The sequence below is a fragment of the Drosophila suzukii genome, chromosome 3 (genome assembly GCF_043229965.1).
Source record: "Drosophila suzukii chromosome 3, CBGP_Dsuzu_IsoJpt1.0, whole genome shotgun sequence".
Lineage (NCBI taxonomy): Eukaryota > Metazoa > Arthropoda > Insecta > Diptera > Drosophilidae > Drosophila > Drosophila suzukii.
This window is the reverse complement of record NC_092082.1, coordinates 17,465,069-17,480,061: the sequence shown is the minus strand read 5'-3', so window position 1 is coordinate 17,480,061 and position 14,993 is coordinate 17,465,069. Positions and strand designations below refer to the sequence as shown.

At 40.2% G+C, this 14,993-nt stretch overlaps 3 protein-coding genes across 9 annotated transcripts in view; 1 reads left to right on the top strand and 2 right to left on the bottom strand.

The window, feature by feature from the left end:
- Positions 1-139: 139 nt before the first annotated feature.
- kri (uracil phosphoribosyltransferase krishah) lies at positions 140-1,280 on the top strand. 2 transcript variants are annotated; one of them, XR_010653979.2, is made up of 3 exons: positions 140-386; positions 444-1,038; positions 1,118-1,280. XR_010653979.2 is itself a non-coding variant. In XM_065864513.2 (2 exons), the coding sequence occupies exons 1-2, from the start codon at positions 259-261 to the stop codon at positions 985-987; spliced, it is 672 nt and encodes a 223-aa protein (XP_065720585.1). In that variant the 5' UTR covers positions 140-258; the 3' UTR covers positions 988-1,074. The 2 variants fall into 2 exon arrangements, 1 of the variants encoding a protein (XP_065720585.1); XM_065864513.2 differs by lacking the exon at positions 1,118-1,280 and having other exon boundaries at positions 444-1,074.
- Positions 1,179-2,145, bottom strand: mad2 (mitotic arrest deficient 2). The gene is made up of 3 exons (XM_017076556.4): positions 1,985-2,145; positions 1,760-1,906; positions 1,179-1,701 (listed from the first exon to the last, which is right to left on the bottom strand). The coding sequence occupies exons 1-3, from the start codon at positions 2,055-2,057 to the stop codon at positions 1,298-1,300; spliced, it is 624 nt and encodes a 207-aa protein (XP_016932045.1). The 5' UTR covers positions 2,058-2,145; the 3' UTR covers positions 1,179-1,297.
- A 502-nt stretch (positions 2,146-2,647) lies between these two features.
- vn (membrane-bound neuregulin protein vein) overlaps positions 2,648-14,993 on the bottom strand; it is a 34,558-nt gene continuing 22,212 nt past the window's right edge. Inside the window, exons 2-6 of one of the 6 annotated variants that reach the window (XM_036815066.3) lie at positions 7,592-7,769; positions 7,387-7,514; positions 7,071-7,182; positions 5,922-5,975; positions 2,648-2,794 (exon numbers count right to left, since the gene is read on the bottom strand). In XM_036815066.3, coding sequence (XP_036670961.3) covers positions 2,752-2,794; positions 5,922-5,975; positions 7,071-7,182; positions 7,387-7,514; positions 7,592-7,769 — 515 coding nt within the window. In that variant the 3' untranslated portion in view covers positions 2,648-2,751. Of the gene's footprint in view, positions 2,795-3,051; positions 5,976-7,070; positions 7,183-7,386; positions 7,515-7,591; positions 7,770-14,993 lie in introns of those variants that run through there. The other 5 variants (XM_036815068.3, XM_036815065.3, XM_036815067.3 and 2 more) reach the window with 5 other exon arrangements.

Here is a 14,993-nt window from a genome sequence, read left to right as displayed (position 1 = left end):
ATTCCTTTATTTAATAGCAAACAAAATTGTTTAACATCGACGTTTCATCGATGATTTTTTTTAAATAATCTAGTGATGGCTGAGTGTGCCCAGATGAGCGCAGGCTTTGTACCTCCAAAAATGACCGCAGGGCAACGGATGGCAATGCCATCGGATCTTACAACCAGGCACGCGCTGCACAGAACAACAAAGGCCAACGTAGAACGTTTTTAATTTATTAATTTATATAGGTAATAATAACTTATTAGCAAATCAATTATGTGTACCGGCTCGCCAGTTGTGCCCGCTGCCACATTGGAGGAGATCGAGGCTGAGTATGGGAGCAACCTCAAGCTCCTCGAGTGCAATTCCCAGGTGGCAGAGCTTCTGACCATTCTGCGCGACAAGTAGGTGGCTCCTAAAAGTGGGTCAGTCATCGGGAATGTATAAAATTCTCTCCCCAGAAACACCACCCGCAGCGACTTCAAGTTCTATGCCGACCGACTAATCCGACTGGTCATAGAGGAGTCCCTTAACCAGCTTCCATACACTCACTGCGACGTAGAGACCCCCACTGGAGCTATATACGAGGGCCTAAAGTATCGCTCTGGGAACTGCGGAGTGTCTATCATACGATCCGGAGAGGCCATGGAGCAGGGTCTACGGGATTGCTGTCGCTCCATTCGCATAGGCAAGATCCTGGTAGAGTCTGATGCAAATACCCACGAAGCTCGAGTGGTCTATGCCCGTTTTCCTGATGACATTGGCAGTAGGCAGGTGCTCCTGATGTACCCAATCATGTCCACTGGAAACACTGTTCTCCAGGCGGTGAATGTCCTTCGGGAACATGGAGTCCCCGAGAGCTGCATCATCCTGTCCAATCTGTTTTGCACTCCCATGGCCGCTCGGACCGTGGTGAACGCCTTTCCCAAGCTGAAGATCCTCACCTCAGAGCTGCATCCCGTGGCCCCCAACCACTTCGGGCAGAAATACTTTGGTACAGACTAGAGATTTGGGACTGTCATGCAGACTTGACGACTAAACGACTGTTTAGGATAGGTAGCTTTTTCCCAGACGAGCGCCAGTCTGTTTCGCCCCACTAACCAATGCTCCTTTCTCTCTCTGTTTCATCCCCCAGGTGGCATTTGAAATGAAAAAAACGGTGACGCCTTGCGCACTACAAAACTACTTAGCAACTGTAAGCTTTTCACAACTGGCTTTTAATGCAACTCTCAAATTCGTTACGTTCGTTACGCACTATTGTAAATATAGAAATGAAATAAATATTTAAAACGATTAAATAGGGCGCGATTGGCAGCTAGGAGGTCATCTTGTAGTTGACCACGGTGTCCACCTTGTGGAGTCCTGTGGAGAAGGAGCGCAGCTGGACGGCCTGGGAATTCTGGATGATGATGGCTCCGGTTTCGTCCCACTTGGCAGGTAGTTCTGTGTTTTGCAAGGTGTGGATCATTACGTCAAAAGTGCAGATGCAGTCGAGCAGTGGAAGATAACTGACGGTGGCAGATATTTGGCGCATGACGTCCCGAATCTCGTTCTGAATGCGACTTAGCTCCTTGGTGGCCGTAAGCTTGGTGGGATCACTAGTGTCACCGTCTCCCATTTCGGCCTGCATCTTAAAGTCCCAGCACTCCAGGACCTCTTTCGTGTGAGCATTGGTGATGACCATGGAAATCTTGTTGATCATGTTCTTGGAGAGCCATTCTGGGGGATTCAAGGTGCGGTTATTTAAAAGTTCAGTGTTTCCCTGAGATCACCTTACCTTCCGTTTGGCTGAGTACGTTCTGCAAAAAAGTCTGGATCTTGGGATCCTTGGACATCAGGATGGTAAGTCCATATTGTTGCGTGTTGTCAAAGTCTTCGGCAGGGTAAATTCCGCGTTGAAACAGTATAGAGTTGATGCCATACTCTGTTTTGCAAAAAAAACAAAGGAGACGCGGTTGAAGGCGGGCTTCTGACGCTTTCTAAGGCATGGTGCTTTACTTACTTAGATATTCCACAATTATCTGAGCGGAGCCCTTCAGGGTGATGCAGTTCTTGGTTGCCTGAGCCGTGGACATGTTGAATATGGTGAATTTTTATAATGATTTTAATAACAATTTTCAGAAATTGCCGCTATTTTTGAAGTCCAAGTTAACTAATGTGACCAAAGTAACTTATACAAAATATCCCCTTTATAAAATTGTTTACTAGGTGTGCAGGTTAAACTCGCTAACTGTGGAGGGTGTACTCGCTAAATGTGCTTGATGTACTCGCTAATACCCGCTTCACACTGGCGCTTTGCATTGTAACTGCGAAAGTAAAGTGAAAGAAGTAGAACAACAACAGATTACTTATAAGTTTAACAAGAACACATTTTTATATGGGCAATGTTCAACAAAGTGTTTAAAAATGCATTGTACCGCCTTTAAAAGAACAAGTAGCGGTTGCGGAACTTGTTCGCTGTTGCAGAAGCATCCTCTGTGTGAACAGCTCTTAAGTGAGAAGATCTGTAAACTAGAGTTGCCAGATCGAAATTTAACCGTAACCAGGGCTGACAAGTACAGACCAGTGCTGTCTAGCAATCGGTTATGTGGCGGCAAGTTTGAATTACCACGTAGACCTATAAAGAAACATAAACTTCTTTCCAATAATTAAAAAACACCCAAACTCTTGGTTGCAAACAAATTCATAATTTTATTGGCCATCCTCGGGTAAACTAAAACTAAGCATGAGATCCATTTCTCCTCGCAAAGGCGATTCCGCGTGGTTCGGCTAAACAAGATCCCTCCGGTTCATCGTAAGCTGAATGGGCCGCCTGTTAAAAGACCAAAACGAGACTTTGATTTAGCCAAAACAATCGAGGACCCAGTAAATCTATGTGATCCAAAACCTGGCTCGGTTCGTCAGAGCTTTGGTGGCTGCCCTCTGATTTGTTGTTTGTGTGGGAAAAATAGCAGCACAAGCAGATGGAAAATAGGGAAAACCTTGAGTCAAATCAAAACCAATCATAAACGAAGAAGAAGAAGCCACAGAAGAACAAGAAAAGGAAATCAGACCAAATCAAAAAGCAATCGATTTTTGTAAAATGTGAATTATTTGCAAGTTTTTAATTAAATTTTTTTCTTACGCATCGTTTTGTTTGTTTTTGTTTTTTTTTTCGTTTTTGTTTGTTTAATGCTTTGTTTTAAATTAAAATTAAACTTTACATGGTATTTTTGGTATAAATCTTTCAATAATTAAATATATAAAAAATTTGCCACTTAAAATAATTAAAAATAATCTCTACGCACTTTCTTGCCTTTACGTCTAGCCATACAAACTGATGTCAACATACACATTGCGAAAAAATAACTAATTTGCCATTTTACATATTTCGGTGTTAAAATTACGCAAATCAAAAACGAGGACAAATAAAATAGTATTTCGAAATTAAGTAGCTTTATAGTGTTTGTGTGTGTGGGGTGTTTCTGTGTGTGTGTGTGTGTGTGTGAGCTTAAAGCTAGAGTTACGTTTAATTTAGGTGTAATTAAATACAATAAATTATGGTTAAAGAAGGGCTTGCATTAACTTAGTTGAAATGTACACAAAACTTATCGTTAGTTAAAACGAGAGCTATTTACAGGATTTATTACAAAGTTCTCGGCTACGTCAACCTTTGTTCTCATTTTAAAAGTATTGTCTATGATACAACAACAAAAGCGCAACAGTGTCAGAGTCAGGGTCGAATCGGTAATGCTTTCCTCTCGAACTTTGAACTACAAACTTCGATCTTCGATTTGATCTTTCGTACAATAAATAAATTAAATTTCTGTTCAGATTTCATACATCAGATTTATACATTTAAAATATTCTGTCACCGTGCACAAAAACAAACGTAGCTAAAGTCAGTCTGGATCTGGAACTTTTCGCTCGGGAAGAAGAAGGAACTCTGGGCTGGGGGAATCGTACGAATTTTGAAATGTTTTCGGTTTCGGATATGTTTTCTTTGTAGTTGCAAACTTTGAGAACGGTGATGGGTTTTTGGGCTTGGTCTGCTGGTGCAACAAATTCTCTAATTTTTTAAAAACGTAAAAAATTACAATTGTCGACGTTTTGGAGTGCAGGGAGTTCGGTTTTTTTTGTTTTTCGTTTTGTTTATAAAATCATAAAAATAATGAAACAAAATTCTATGCATTAATAGTCGTTATTTAAGGTATGTATTTGGCCGTAGATTGCAACAAAATATCTGTGAAGAGATTAAATTATAAATAAAATTAAAAATTAATCTTTCAGTTCTTCATTTACTGTTAACTAAAAGCTGGCTAACAACCATTTCCACAAATAGGGGCAACTACAAGCATCAAATTGCGCTCTCGAAGGAAAGAATTCCATGCAGAGGATATTGAAGAGAAGGTTTTTTTTTAGCAAGAACAGCTTGGAAATAAGTTTGTTTTTCTTTTTTGGATCATTCGAGCTCACACAAGATCTCTCTTTGCCGTGGAATTTTTTTTTAAGAGGAGACGAGCACAAACTAAGGAAGTAATAGTGAACAGAGTTACCCAAATCGGAAACGCAAGAGATTAGTCAAAGAAAAAATACAAAAAAAAAAACAATCACCAAATAAAAGTAAACAAGGAGCAGAATGAAGTTGTTGGTTTGTTTGATTTGAATTGGGGGTTTCCGGTGTTTTTTTTTTGGTTTGTCAAAATCTACAGCCAATGGTTAATTTCTAATAACGAGTAGTAACTAAAATTAATTGCAAATCATTAAGTATTATGGGTTATTGAATGTGGTTTGTTTTTAATATTTGCAAACTACAAAAAATTACATTGAAAACAAAACAAAATTCAGTTCCCGTTTCGATTGTTTAGTCAGTACATTGCCTTTTGTGGGTGAGTGGGTTTTTTTTTGGCGAACTTGCCATCGTTTATGCGTGTGGATATTCGTGTATCTAACTTAAGAGAGCCTCTGTTGATTGTTATCGTAAATCTGGATATTCATGTTGTGTTGTGGGGGTGAGTAAATGTGGGCTGAGCCAAAGGATTCGACAAGTTTCTCGGTACTTTGTGGGTAAAATGTCCGGTTGTCCGGTTGTCCGTCCGCCAGTTCTTTTGTCCGTCCGTCCAAGTTGCTTGATAATTTTGTTTTGTTTTGCTGTTTTTTTTACATTTACTTGTGGTTTTGGTTGGTGTGTGGTTTGTGTGATGAGTGAGTTGAAATTAAATTAAGTTCCTATTTAAACACTATTTAAAATAAACCTTCTATAGCACCCTTTGTTTTTATTCGTATTTATTTGATTTTTTCTCGTTTTTAATGATTGTTCTTAATATGGTTTTTAGTTTACAAAATAATAAATATTATGAACAACTTGGTTAGTTATTTATTTTGTTTACTCTTTGTTTTCGTTATTAAGACTTTACTTTGTTTCTTTTTGGAATGTGTTCTCTAATAAAACTTTTAGTTCGTCGTTTTCAAAGTGACTGATAGTAGGGGGTGTGGTGTGTGTGTGTGGAGTGTGTGATTGGGTTTCTGGAGGATAGATTTGGGTCCGATTCTGCATACTGTATTTGTACTTTCTGTCTATGTGATTGGGTGTGGCTGTGTCGCTTTATCATTTATCAACTATATTTGGTTTATTTCACTTTCTCTGTTTTCAGCTGTACTGCAGAAAGTTTTCATGTGGAAGGATAGCAATGGGAATTTCGTTGTTTTTGCTTTGCTCTATTTTAGTTTGTAGTACTGTTGTGTTATTTTATTTTACTTTACTTTATTGTATGTTATGTTATTCATTATTTTGGTATGGGCACTGAGTTCGGTTTGCTTGATTTGATTCGGTTTCGGTTTTGTGCATAACTCGCGTTTGACTCGACGTAAAACAATCGATGCTATAGAAGTGCCTATTTTAGCAGTAATAACCTCCATGATAATTTTTGCATGGTTCGGGAGGATTACTATTGCTGTACCTACTGTCGGGCATACTGTTCTCGCAACGTTCGCCGAAGAATTCGGTTGGGCACCTGAAAAGACAGAAAAGAATGGGTGGAGAGAGTCCAATTAGTACAGATCGTGCTTTATATTCAATATTCTCATATATTATAATATACATATATAAGGTATACACAAGAAGGGGAAATCGAAATGGCCATGAACTGCGGTGCAGCATTTGCTTGACCACTCGCAGATCCGGTCAAATATAAACAAAAGAACAAACAAATTAAGTGTGTGGCATGAAGCGATTTTTAGCAAAGGGAAAGTGGCTGGGAAAGCCAGTTTATGGGATCGAAATGGAAATGGATTTTCCCTCTCGCTCCTTCGACGCCTCCTCAAAAAACCAAAAGGGGGAAAAATACGAGATCATCGCAAGGGTAGCGAGTGAAATGCGCTTTTTTGGGATCCGATTGGATCGAATCGAATCGGTTTGCGTGTGCACACTCGTACCGCCAGATAAAACGAGGCGCTGAAAGACATTATTCACATTGCATACACACACACGCCTGCAAGTGGGCCTTTGTGGAGTTCTCTCCTCCGGCCACGAAATTTGTGGCCTTTTAATTGCGCTCCCTCTCCGGATTTCTCGGTTCCCGAGCGTGTAATGCGATGCCAAAATATTACAAGATATATATATTTAGATGGGGTCGGCGGTGGAGTCTTATCAGCTGTCACATGAGAGAGGTTTATCAAGCGAACCACTTGAGTTTTGGGATCGGTTTCGAGGAGTCTAGCTGGCATTTGTGGCAGGATGCAACGAGTGCACAGCGAAAAACTAGCCATTCCAGTTAATTGAGTTACTTTTTCTTTTATGACATGTAAATTACATTATGTTGGGATGGATATCTTCAGGGATTTAGGAGTCTATTTAAAAAAAATTGGTCAATCCAATTTGAAACTTGTATATTTTTGATACATATGACAGCTGAATATAATAAATTCTGTAATACAAAAAAAAAAGGTTTTTGCATCTTATAAAGAGATTTGAAATATATAAAAATGTCTTTATTCGAGTTAAAAAATTCCGAAACTTTTCCTTATAATTGTAATGTTTTCTAAGCGGTTGGGAATGGGCTCATGACATTCAACCCTACAACATCTTAAGCTAGTAAAATAATAGTTACCTGCAGAAGACCGCGTTCAGATCTGCGATCATCATACAGGTGCCGCCATGGAAGCAGAATTCGAAGTGACAGGGGGTGCCCGAGCTGCGCGACTGGTCCAACGGAAAGAGAACTGAAATACAGATGAAATAATTTGATTTACAAAACTGTCGTCGTACATTCCAATATAGTTTTAAATAAATAATATGTGTATGTGCGAACATAAATTAGAAATGAATTGGAGCATTCCGAATTGGCCCGCAACATAACATCGGCATAGAGATGAGATGGTTGCAACACCCACGGATCTCTGGTAGGAAAAGGCCAGAAGACTCACCTGCCGAGGCCTTGATCATGATGCGGCGCTTGACGATCGCCTTGCTGGCTTTATTCTTGGCCCGGCACTCGTACTTGCCCGCATCGGAGGAACTATTGAAGGAGCGCACGATCAGCTCGGAACGTCTTCTGCAAGGGGTATTCCAATAAAACAGGATCTTAGTTATACACTCTAACCAAAGACCCCCCTCCCCATTCGTACTCACTTGTGGTGCTTGAATTGGTAAACGTTGCGCTTGCGATTGATGGACTTGTCGTCCTTGAACCAGGTGACCTTCGGGGGCGGCTGGCCCGACACCTTGCAGACGATCCTCAATTCCCGGCCATGCTCGATGGTGGTATTATTCGGCACCGAGGTGATCGACGTGATCGATGCGTTCTGTGCTGTAAGAAAGACCAGGCAAATTATTAGGCCATGCATTTCACTTTCCGGTGATTTCACCGATTTTCCCCCTTTCAATCGATCGAAAAATCAAACAAATTTTCGTTAAGGAGATAATTGCGGAATTTTCCACCTGCCTTGGTGGACTTTAGATGATTCTCCAGACAGCCGTAAACAAAATAGCAAATTAGAATTTATTCGCATTCTTAAAGAATTTTCTCTTGCGTTTTTATGATCGTCGCGTTTGTATGGTCTTGTTAGTTCTTAAGTTGCCAGGAGATCGTTAAAAATTTTCATTTATCTAACACTTTTTAAAGGTAAACAGATTTGTGGGCGGAAAATGGGTGCAGTTGCGATGACAAAGCAAGTAATTTGGGATATAATCGGGAGCAAGATCAAATTAAAATGATGTCTATAACTTAAACAACACAACAATTCCCTGTCTTTTGATAAATGAAAGCCAATAAGTTATACAATCACTTAATGTGGCGCCAACACAGACTGAATAAATTCTAAGTCTTATCTTAGCGATACCACCTTCCTATGAACATACTTTTACAACTAGCGTCTTTCATTTATTTCTTTATAAGTTACCCAATTACATATTAAAGAGTCACAACAGACTGACTCATCAATGCCGACTAATTGGCAATGAAACTTGTGTCGCCTCTTGCGAATGGCGATTTGCCACGCCCACTCCCCCGCCGGCGAATGCTTAAAATTAGCCGCCATATCACGTGTCTGGTGGGCGGGGGCGGGTTCCGTGGGGCTTGGGGGCGGGGCTGGTCGGTCTAAGTGCTCGTCACATGCTAATTGAGACCTGCGTGCGCTGTCGATGTGATTCACCAGCGGTGATCATGATCATTCATCGATCGGTGGCAGGAAGAATGGGAAAAGTGCACATCCACAAACACCCTCGATCGTTATGCAATTGGCAGGGAATACGATTATATATGTACCATACATATCTGTCCGTTGGGGACGGGGGCAGTTCCAAGCAGTCTACAAAGTCTGCGCTGATTTAATGCCCGGCAAATGTTAATTTATGCGATGAGGATCGCGTGGCCAGACGAAGCTGTCCATATGGATATACGTATATTGTACATATAATGTGATTTTCAATTCGAAAATGTACACTGTGCGAAAGCAAGCAAAGATTATAAATATAAAAATAAAAAACATTTTAGCACGATTAAAAATGTTAGAATGAAAAACTTTCTTTTATAGGAGAAATAAACCCCTTATGAGAATATATTTTTGCACATTTAGAAGATCTAAATTTAGTTGTTTCTACCTTTACTCTGGCTGTCACATCGTTTTATTCATTTTGTTTGTTTCCAGTGTAAATATTTATATAGGTGTATTTATTCTATACAAATTTTGAGTATATTTAAAGATAAATTATTGTTTATAATTTATGTTTGGCCCAGCGTCGGGCCATAAAGCAGCATTTTAATTGTGCGCGCCACTTTCTCACGCTCCCAAATTGTGAGCCTTCCCTGTGTGCGTGCGTATCTGTGTGTGTGTGCGAGTGTATCTGTGTGTGCGGGCTTAGTATCTGTGTGGAAGAGATCCGAAACGTCAACTCACAAGTGTCCACAAGGCACACAAGGCGATTAAGAATTGAAGGCACCGGCACCGGCACCCAGCACACGCAAAACAAGTTGACAATTGTCATGGACAGCTCCTACTTCAACTTCATACATACATTGCCCCTCAGCGGTTCCCGCTTTGATTTAACCAGAAATCCCAGCCAGAATAATAAGATGAACATTTTTATTTGCCTTTTGCGTGTGTTCGGTTCGGTTCAGCCAAAAATTGGCATATCATATTGCCCAATCCCCCCTCCCCCGCTCTTATTATGACTTAATTATGCGCTTAAAAATTTGTGCTTTTGTTCGGGACATTGGTCTTTTTGGTTGCAGAGAAAAAAATGGTTTAATTTGAAAAATCAATCAAATAAATGGTAACAGTTTTTATGTCAATTCGATACGAGAATTTCGTTAAATCAAGATTGCTCCATTAGTTAAAGTAATGACTCCGATTTAAATGAATGTATTTATTACTTAACTTATTATTATATTCATTTTTAATTTTTTTGAAATTGGATTTGGTTCCACTTTTTGATTTATGGTTAAAGAATTAAAAAAATATAGTTGTTTCATGTTGTGCCTAACAAAAATGTCGACAATTCATTTAAATTTTCTTACTGTGTGGAATTCGATTTCCCTTCTAAACATTTGATTTGTCAATGTCAATTGGTTTGCGGCAGTAGGATAAAGGAGTCGAACTGAAATCCGATATCTTCCAGCCAAACTGGGCTCATTGGCCTTTCCATTTGGCTCTGTTGTCGTGCGTTTGCCGAGTGCGTCAACAACTTTGGGCCAGTGCCTGCGTCAAAAAGGCTGATGTCGCGACGCGCTTCCGGAAAAGTCTGGCAGAAGTACAAGTGCCACTATGGAGAGGAAGCGCTGCCAAGGAAAACGGAGAAAATCGGAGGAGGAAAACTGTCGTCGTTGTCGCCTCGTTGCCTGCTCCCCAATTTAGCACACAGACAGCACAGCGACAGGGAGCATTAAAATAACTTTTCATATTTCAAATAATCTCTTTTTCTCTTTTTAGTTTTTTGCATTTCATTTCGGGGCCGACGCGCTTTTCCTCTCGAGCGTGACGCTGCCGACAAATGATTCATGCAAATCCATCAAGAAAAGCGGTTAGCATCACGGGGGAAAAGTGGAAAACATGTGGTTATAGCCCAGGTCGTCGGGCGCTTTGCATTGAATTAATCAGCGGAATTGCATGCGACACGCCGACTGGCGCCATCTGCCGGGTCAATTGGCTATAAATATATATTCATGCAATATTCACTCCATTCATTAAACAGACTGCAATTTACATAGTCATTACCACTGCGATCATTGTTCACCCGTGGGTTTATCCCAACTTGTGCAATGTGAACTGCACTTTTCGCTTATTATTTTTCCCTCACATATATAGATGTGTTATTTGTATAATCTTCCAATATCTTCGAGTGCGAGTGGGAACGAAAGAGACAATTTATTTTGGCAGCCCGGCGAGTGACCCACATTTGCCAAGATGCCGAGATGCTGAGATGCTGCCGCTGTCAGCGGAAGTTTTTCCAAAAAAACAAAATAAAATTCATATAAATTTTCCTTCTTACCCCGAACGCGGTTATTTATGATTTCTCGGATGCGTTCGAGTGTTATTTATTTGATTATTTTTGATTCATTTTTATTGGCTCGCGACATTGTGTCACTGCTGGATTCTCTTGCGTAGAGACTTCGTCCCCGACGTCAGTGATTTATCGGGCCATAAACAAATACTACGAGTGCCCCGGCCACTCGTATCATATGTATCACTCACTATCTTATTTGTCTGGATAAAACTTAACAATTGTAGCACGCGTCGCATTCGGGGGCGCGGAGTGACACTTCAATTCACTTCGGTTAACGCACTGATAATATTTGCATGATAAGTGGGCTCCATATAAGTTGGCCGGCGTGTCAATAGTGCCAGCGGGCATTGCGCATACGCCGTGTTGGCCTAGGCAATGGCAAACAATTGCTCACCCCGCTAATTGTCATTAAAGTGCACTGCGATTGGTCGTTATCAGTGGTTGTTCACTTTCATATCAGTGGTTAATAACACTATTTAAATTGAGGTACTACACAAGGCTTCCGGTATCACAAAGATAGTCAAATCGTTATGAAAAGTTTGATATATGTATATTTTAACATAAACATCCTATCACATATGAATACGGCTAGCTATTACTTTTTAGCCTGCACCTAAGAAACATTTAAAAGCCTTTTTGAAGACATTCCAATACGAAATTTGATATACCAGCAGATGAGTCCAAGTCAAGCAGAAGTTCCAATAGCCAAGCAAACATTTTCCGATTCATTTCGAATAAAACAGCAACAAACAGTCGAATGATGTCGTTTCTTTTCGCAAAAACACAAGACAGGAAAGCCAAAGAATATCTAGGCAGTGCGAAAAGATTTTCGCGAGTTGTGAGTTGGCCAAAAGGCAGATGGATGGGAATGGGATTGGGTCTACAAAGATGGGAGATGGTTGAATGGATGGCTGGCACGTGTGGCCAAAATGCTGGCAGAACTAATAAAACTAGGAAAATAGCAGCTACGTTGTCGCCATTTGGTCGATGTCGATTTTTCCATGTTTGTTTGCGATTTTCGTCTCGATTCTTTTTTTTCGCGCTGTCTACTATGCTTGTTTATTTGCACATTGCGTATACGCAATGTGATTTCCTTTGAAGCCCTGACTTACCACGTTTTTTAGCCGCTGGCGCTGACAACTCAAGCAAATAGAGAGACAGCAGCAAAAACAAGCAGCATTTTGTGGGTTGTGTAAAAATAAAAGAAAAGGGGGGTGAAAATCTTCAACAGCAACAAACAGAGGAAACTGCTGGGATCCAGTCTAAAGCGCAATTTTCATCATCAAGCGGAATAAGAAGTGTAATCTCGTCGAGATAAGCGATAAGCAGCAGATCTTCTATAGCCCACAAGCCCCTTTCGGGCGATCTGAACTTCCCCTTTCACATGTATTTTTACCCGCTGTCTGCAGCGTTTAATTAAGTCAAGTGAGCGAAGATCGCTGGCCCCATGCATCGCCATCGGCATCAATTGTCTTTGCCTCGGTTTCAGCCGCTAAATGCCAACAAATTCGCTTCACTTTGCCGCTGATCTATATGCTCGGTTCTATTCTGTCTACCTCTTTTATAGCGCATTTGTTTTGTTTATTCGGCTGGCTTTTCTTTGTTTGCCGCTGCTCTATTTTCTTTCCCCAGTCTACGTTTTGGTTTCTGTGCGCCCAGCTGTTGGGCCAAACCAGATCTGCCATCGCCCACCTTTTGGCCACATCTCACCATATCTTTCTTATCACCGGGCCATACTTTCTCACGTTCCTCTGACTAATGACCCCACCCCCCCAAAAAAAAACCTAAAATTCGCTGTTTTGGCAGGTGGCTTATCACTAAGTCAGCTGTTGGCCCTGCTGCTTTTTTGGCTAATGCAGGTGGTAGTGACACTGCTAATGCTGCACCTGTTTAAGCAGATAACAAGAAGCCCAATTTTATTAGGAATCTTTTACTGCAGAGGATTATAGAAAAGAGTTACGTTTCCTTGGGCATTTTATAACATTTTATATGGCTATTAAAGTAAATATTTGTCAACGCGAATGCTACCTACTAATAAACTTAAATGTTTTTATTTGTTATATGTACAATAAAACACTAATAATTGCCGCATGCAGAAATATTTATTATATTCACACAACAATTTCCCAAAATAAACAGTCTAGACATTTTCTAAGCGTTCAGAAATCTGCTTAGCAGTTTTAATTTATGGCGAATTTATTGTATTTCCTATATGTATATGAAGACTATGAGCAATCAACCATTTTGAATACTGGGTCTCTATCTTTAAAATATTTTCGAACTGAAAACTATTTATCATTAATTTTTTTGAATTTCTTTAAATAATAATTTAATGATCTTTTGATAGATCAATTTGGGAATTTCTTTTTACGTTTAGGAAATATCTACATGATATAGTAAAATTAATAAATTACTATTTAATCTCACAATATAACAATTTTGGTCCCCTTTTCCATTTTCCACTTTTAAAATAATTTTAAAAATGTCAGTAAATTTATAACGACCTTCATTATCAAAGGCACCCAGTAAACATACCCACCAATACACGATCTCTCAAGGGTAAAGCGCTCAACCTCATTCAATCTCCATCTTATCTGCTCCCATTCCAGAACTCCCCGCTTAGCGCCCGAACCCAATCCCGATTTACAATCCGCTGGCATGGCATTCCTGATAAATGCTTCATCTCGATAGCAACGTAACAAACTTTCCACGATGCACGTGATGAAGATGCGTCAACAGAGGATGACAGATGACGTAGCCGGGAGTTGTTGACACTACTGTTCTACTGTTCTACTGTAACCCACCGCTTTTCCCGCTCCTGTTGCCGTCTTTGTGGCTTTTGTTATTGCCATTGTTGGTGTTATTGTTTGGGACCACCTCTTGGCATGTTTTTCACGAAACTGTCAAAATGTTATGCAAACATTTGTGCAGCGATTCTATGTAAATTTGTCCCTATATTCCACAGTCACTTAGCGCTCTCAACCAAATATTTCTCGCTGTGCATAATTCAGCTTGTTGTTTTGTTTGTTTGTTTGTGTTGTTTGTGCTGCTTCCCCCTTTTCGTTGGGGGCGTGTGAATCCAAACAATGCGGCAGTGATAAAGCCGATAAGCCCAAAAGGGGCGGTATGTGGAAAAACTGCCGGTGTTTGCCCTCGGATTTCAGGGTTGGATATTCCAGTTATGCTGGGTTCTTCAAGTTGAACCAACAGTGCGTACTTGGCAAGTGACTCACTGGATTTATCAATGGCATAATACTATTATTAGCTAAACGTGCTATCAGCTTAGAGAGAGTGCATTGTCATGTGATATCTTTGACAATCTGAGATGACTAACATCTTGGAAATGCGTTGATTGCACTTCAAACAAAAGTGACAACTAAAGATACTTTACGATCTGTGATTAGGTAGTTGTGGAATTTATAGTAGTTAAAAAGATAAAGAATGGGGGGTTTTTTGTTACACATAAAAATATTATTAAAACTTCCATAATTACTAAAATTTGTAACTGCACAATATCAAAACTTTAAAATATTGTAAGGTATCAAATTTTTTATGATGTGAATTTTCTTGCTTGCAAGATATTTTCCAAAATTTTTCCCAGTGCCCATACACAAACAGCTTGGGTAGATTTTTCTGCCCTTGGTGACAGCGTGTGATATTTTCCGAATGCAATCCAGTGGGTGTCTACATGCGCCCAAGGTTAAGATAGTTTGCTTTGTTTCCCCCGGCTCTTTGTCACGCTGACTGTCATCAAAATCCCGGCCTTATCTGTTATCGTCTGCAGCGAGTATTTTTGTTCGTATTATTTTTACGACTTTGTTTGATTAATGCAAATCGAAAAGAATTGCAACTGGCTGGTGCTCACTTCAAAAATGATTTTCCCTGCTGCCGTTGGCTCTGGGGCTTCTGCTCATCAGGCTTTTTTTTTTGGATTGGGCTGGATATGGCTGGCGCACAAAGCGCCTGATTGCTGATAGCCATCAGGGCAGACCGCAGACCAAAGAGACCCAAAGACAGGGAGACACGGACG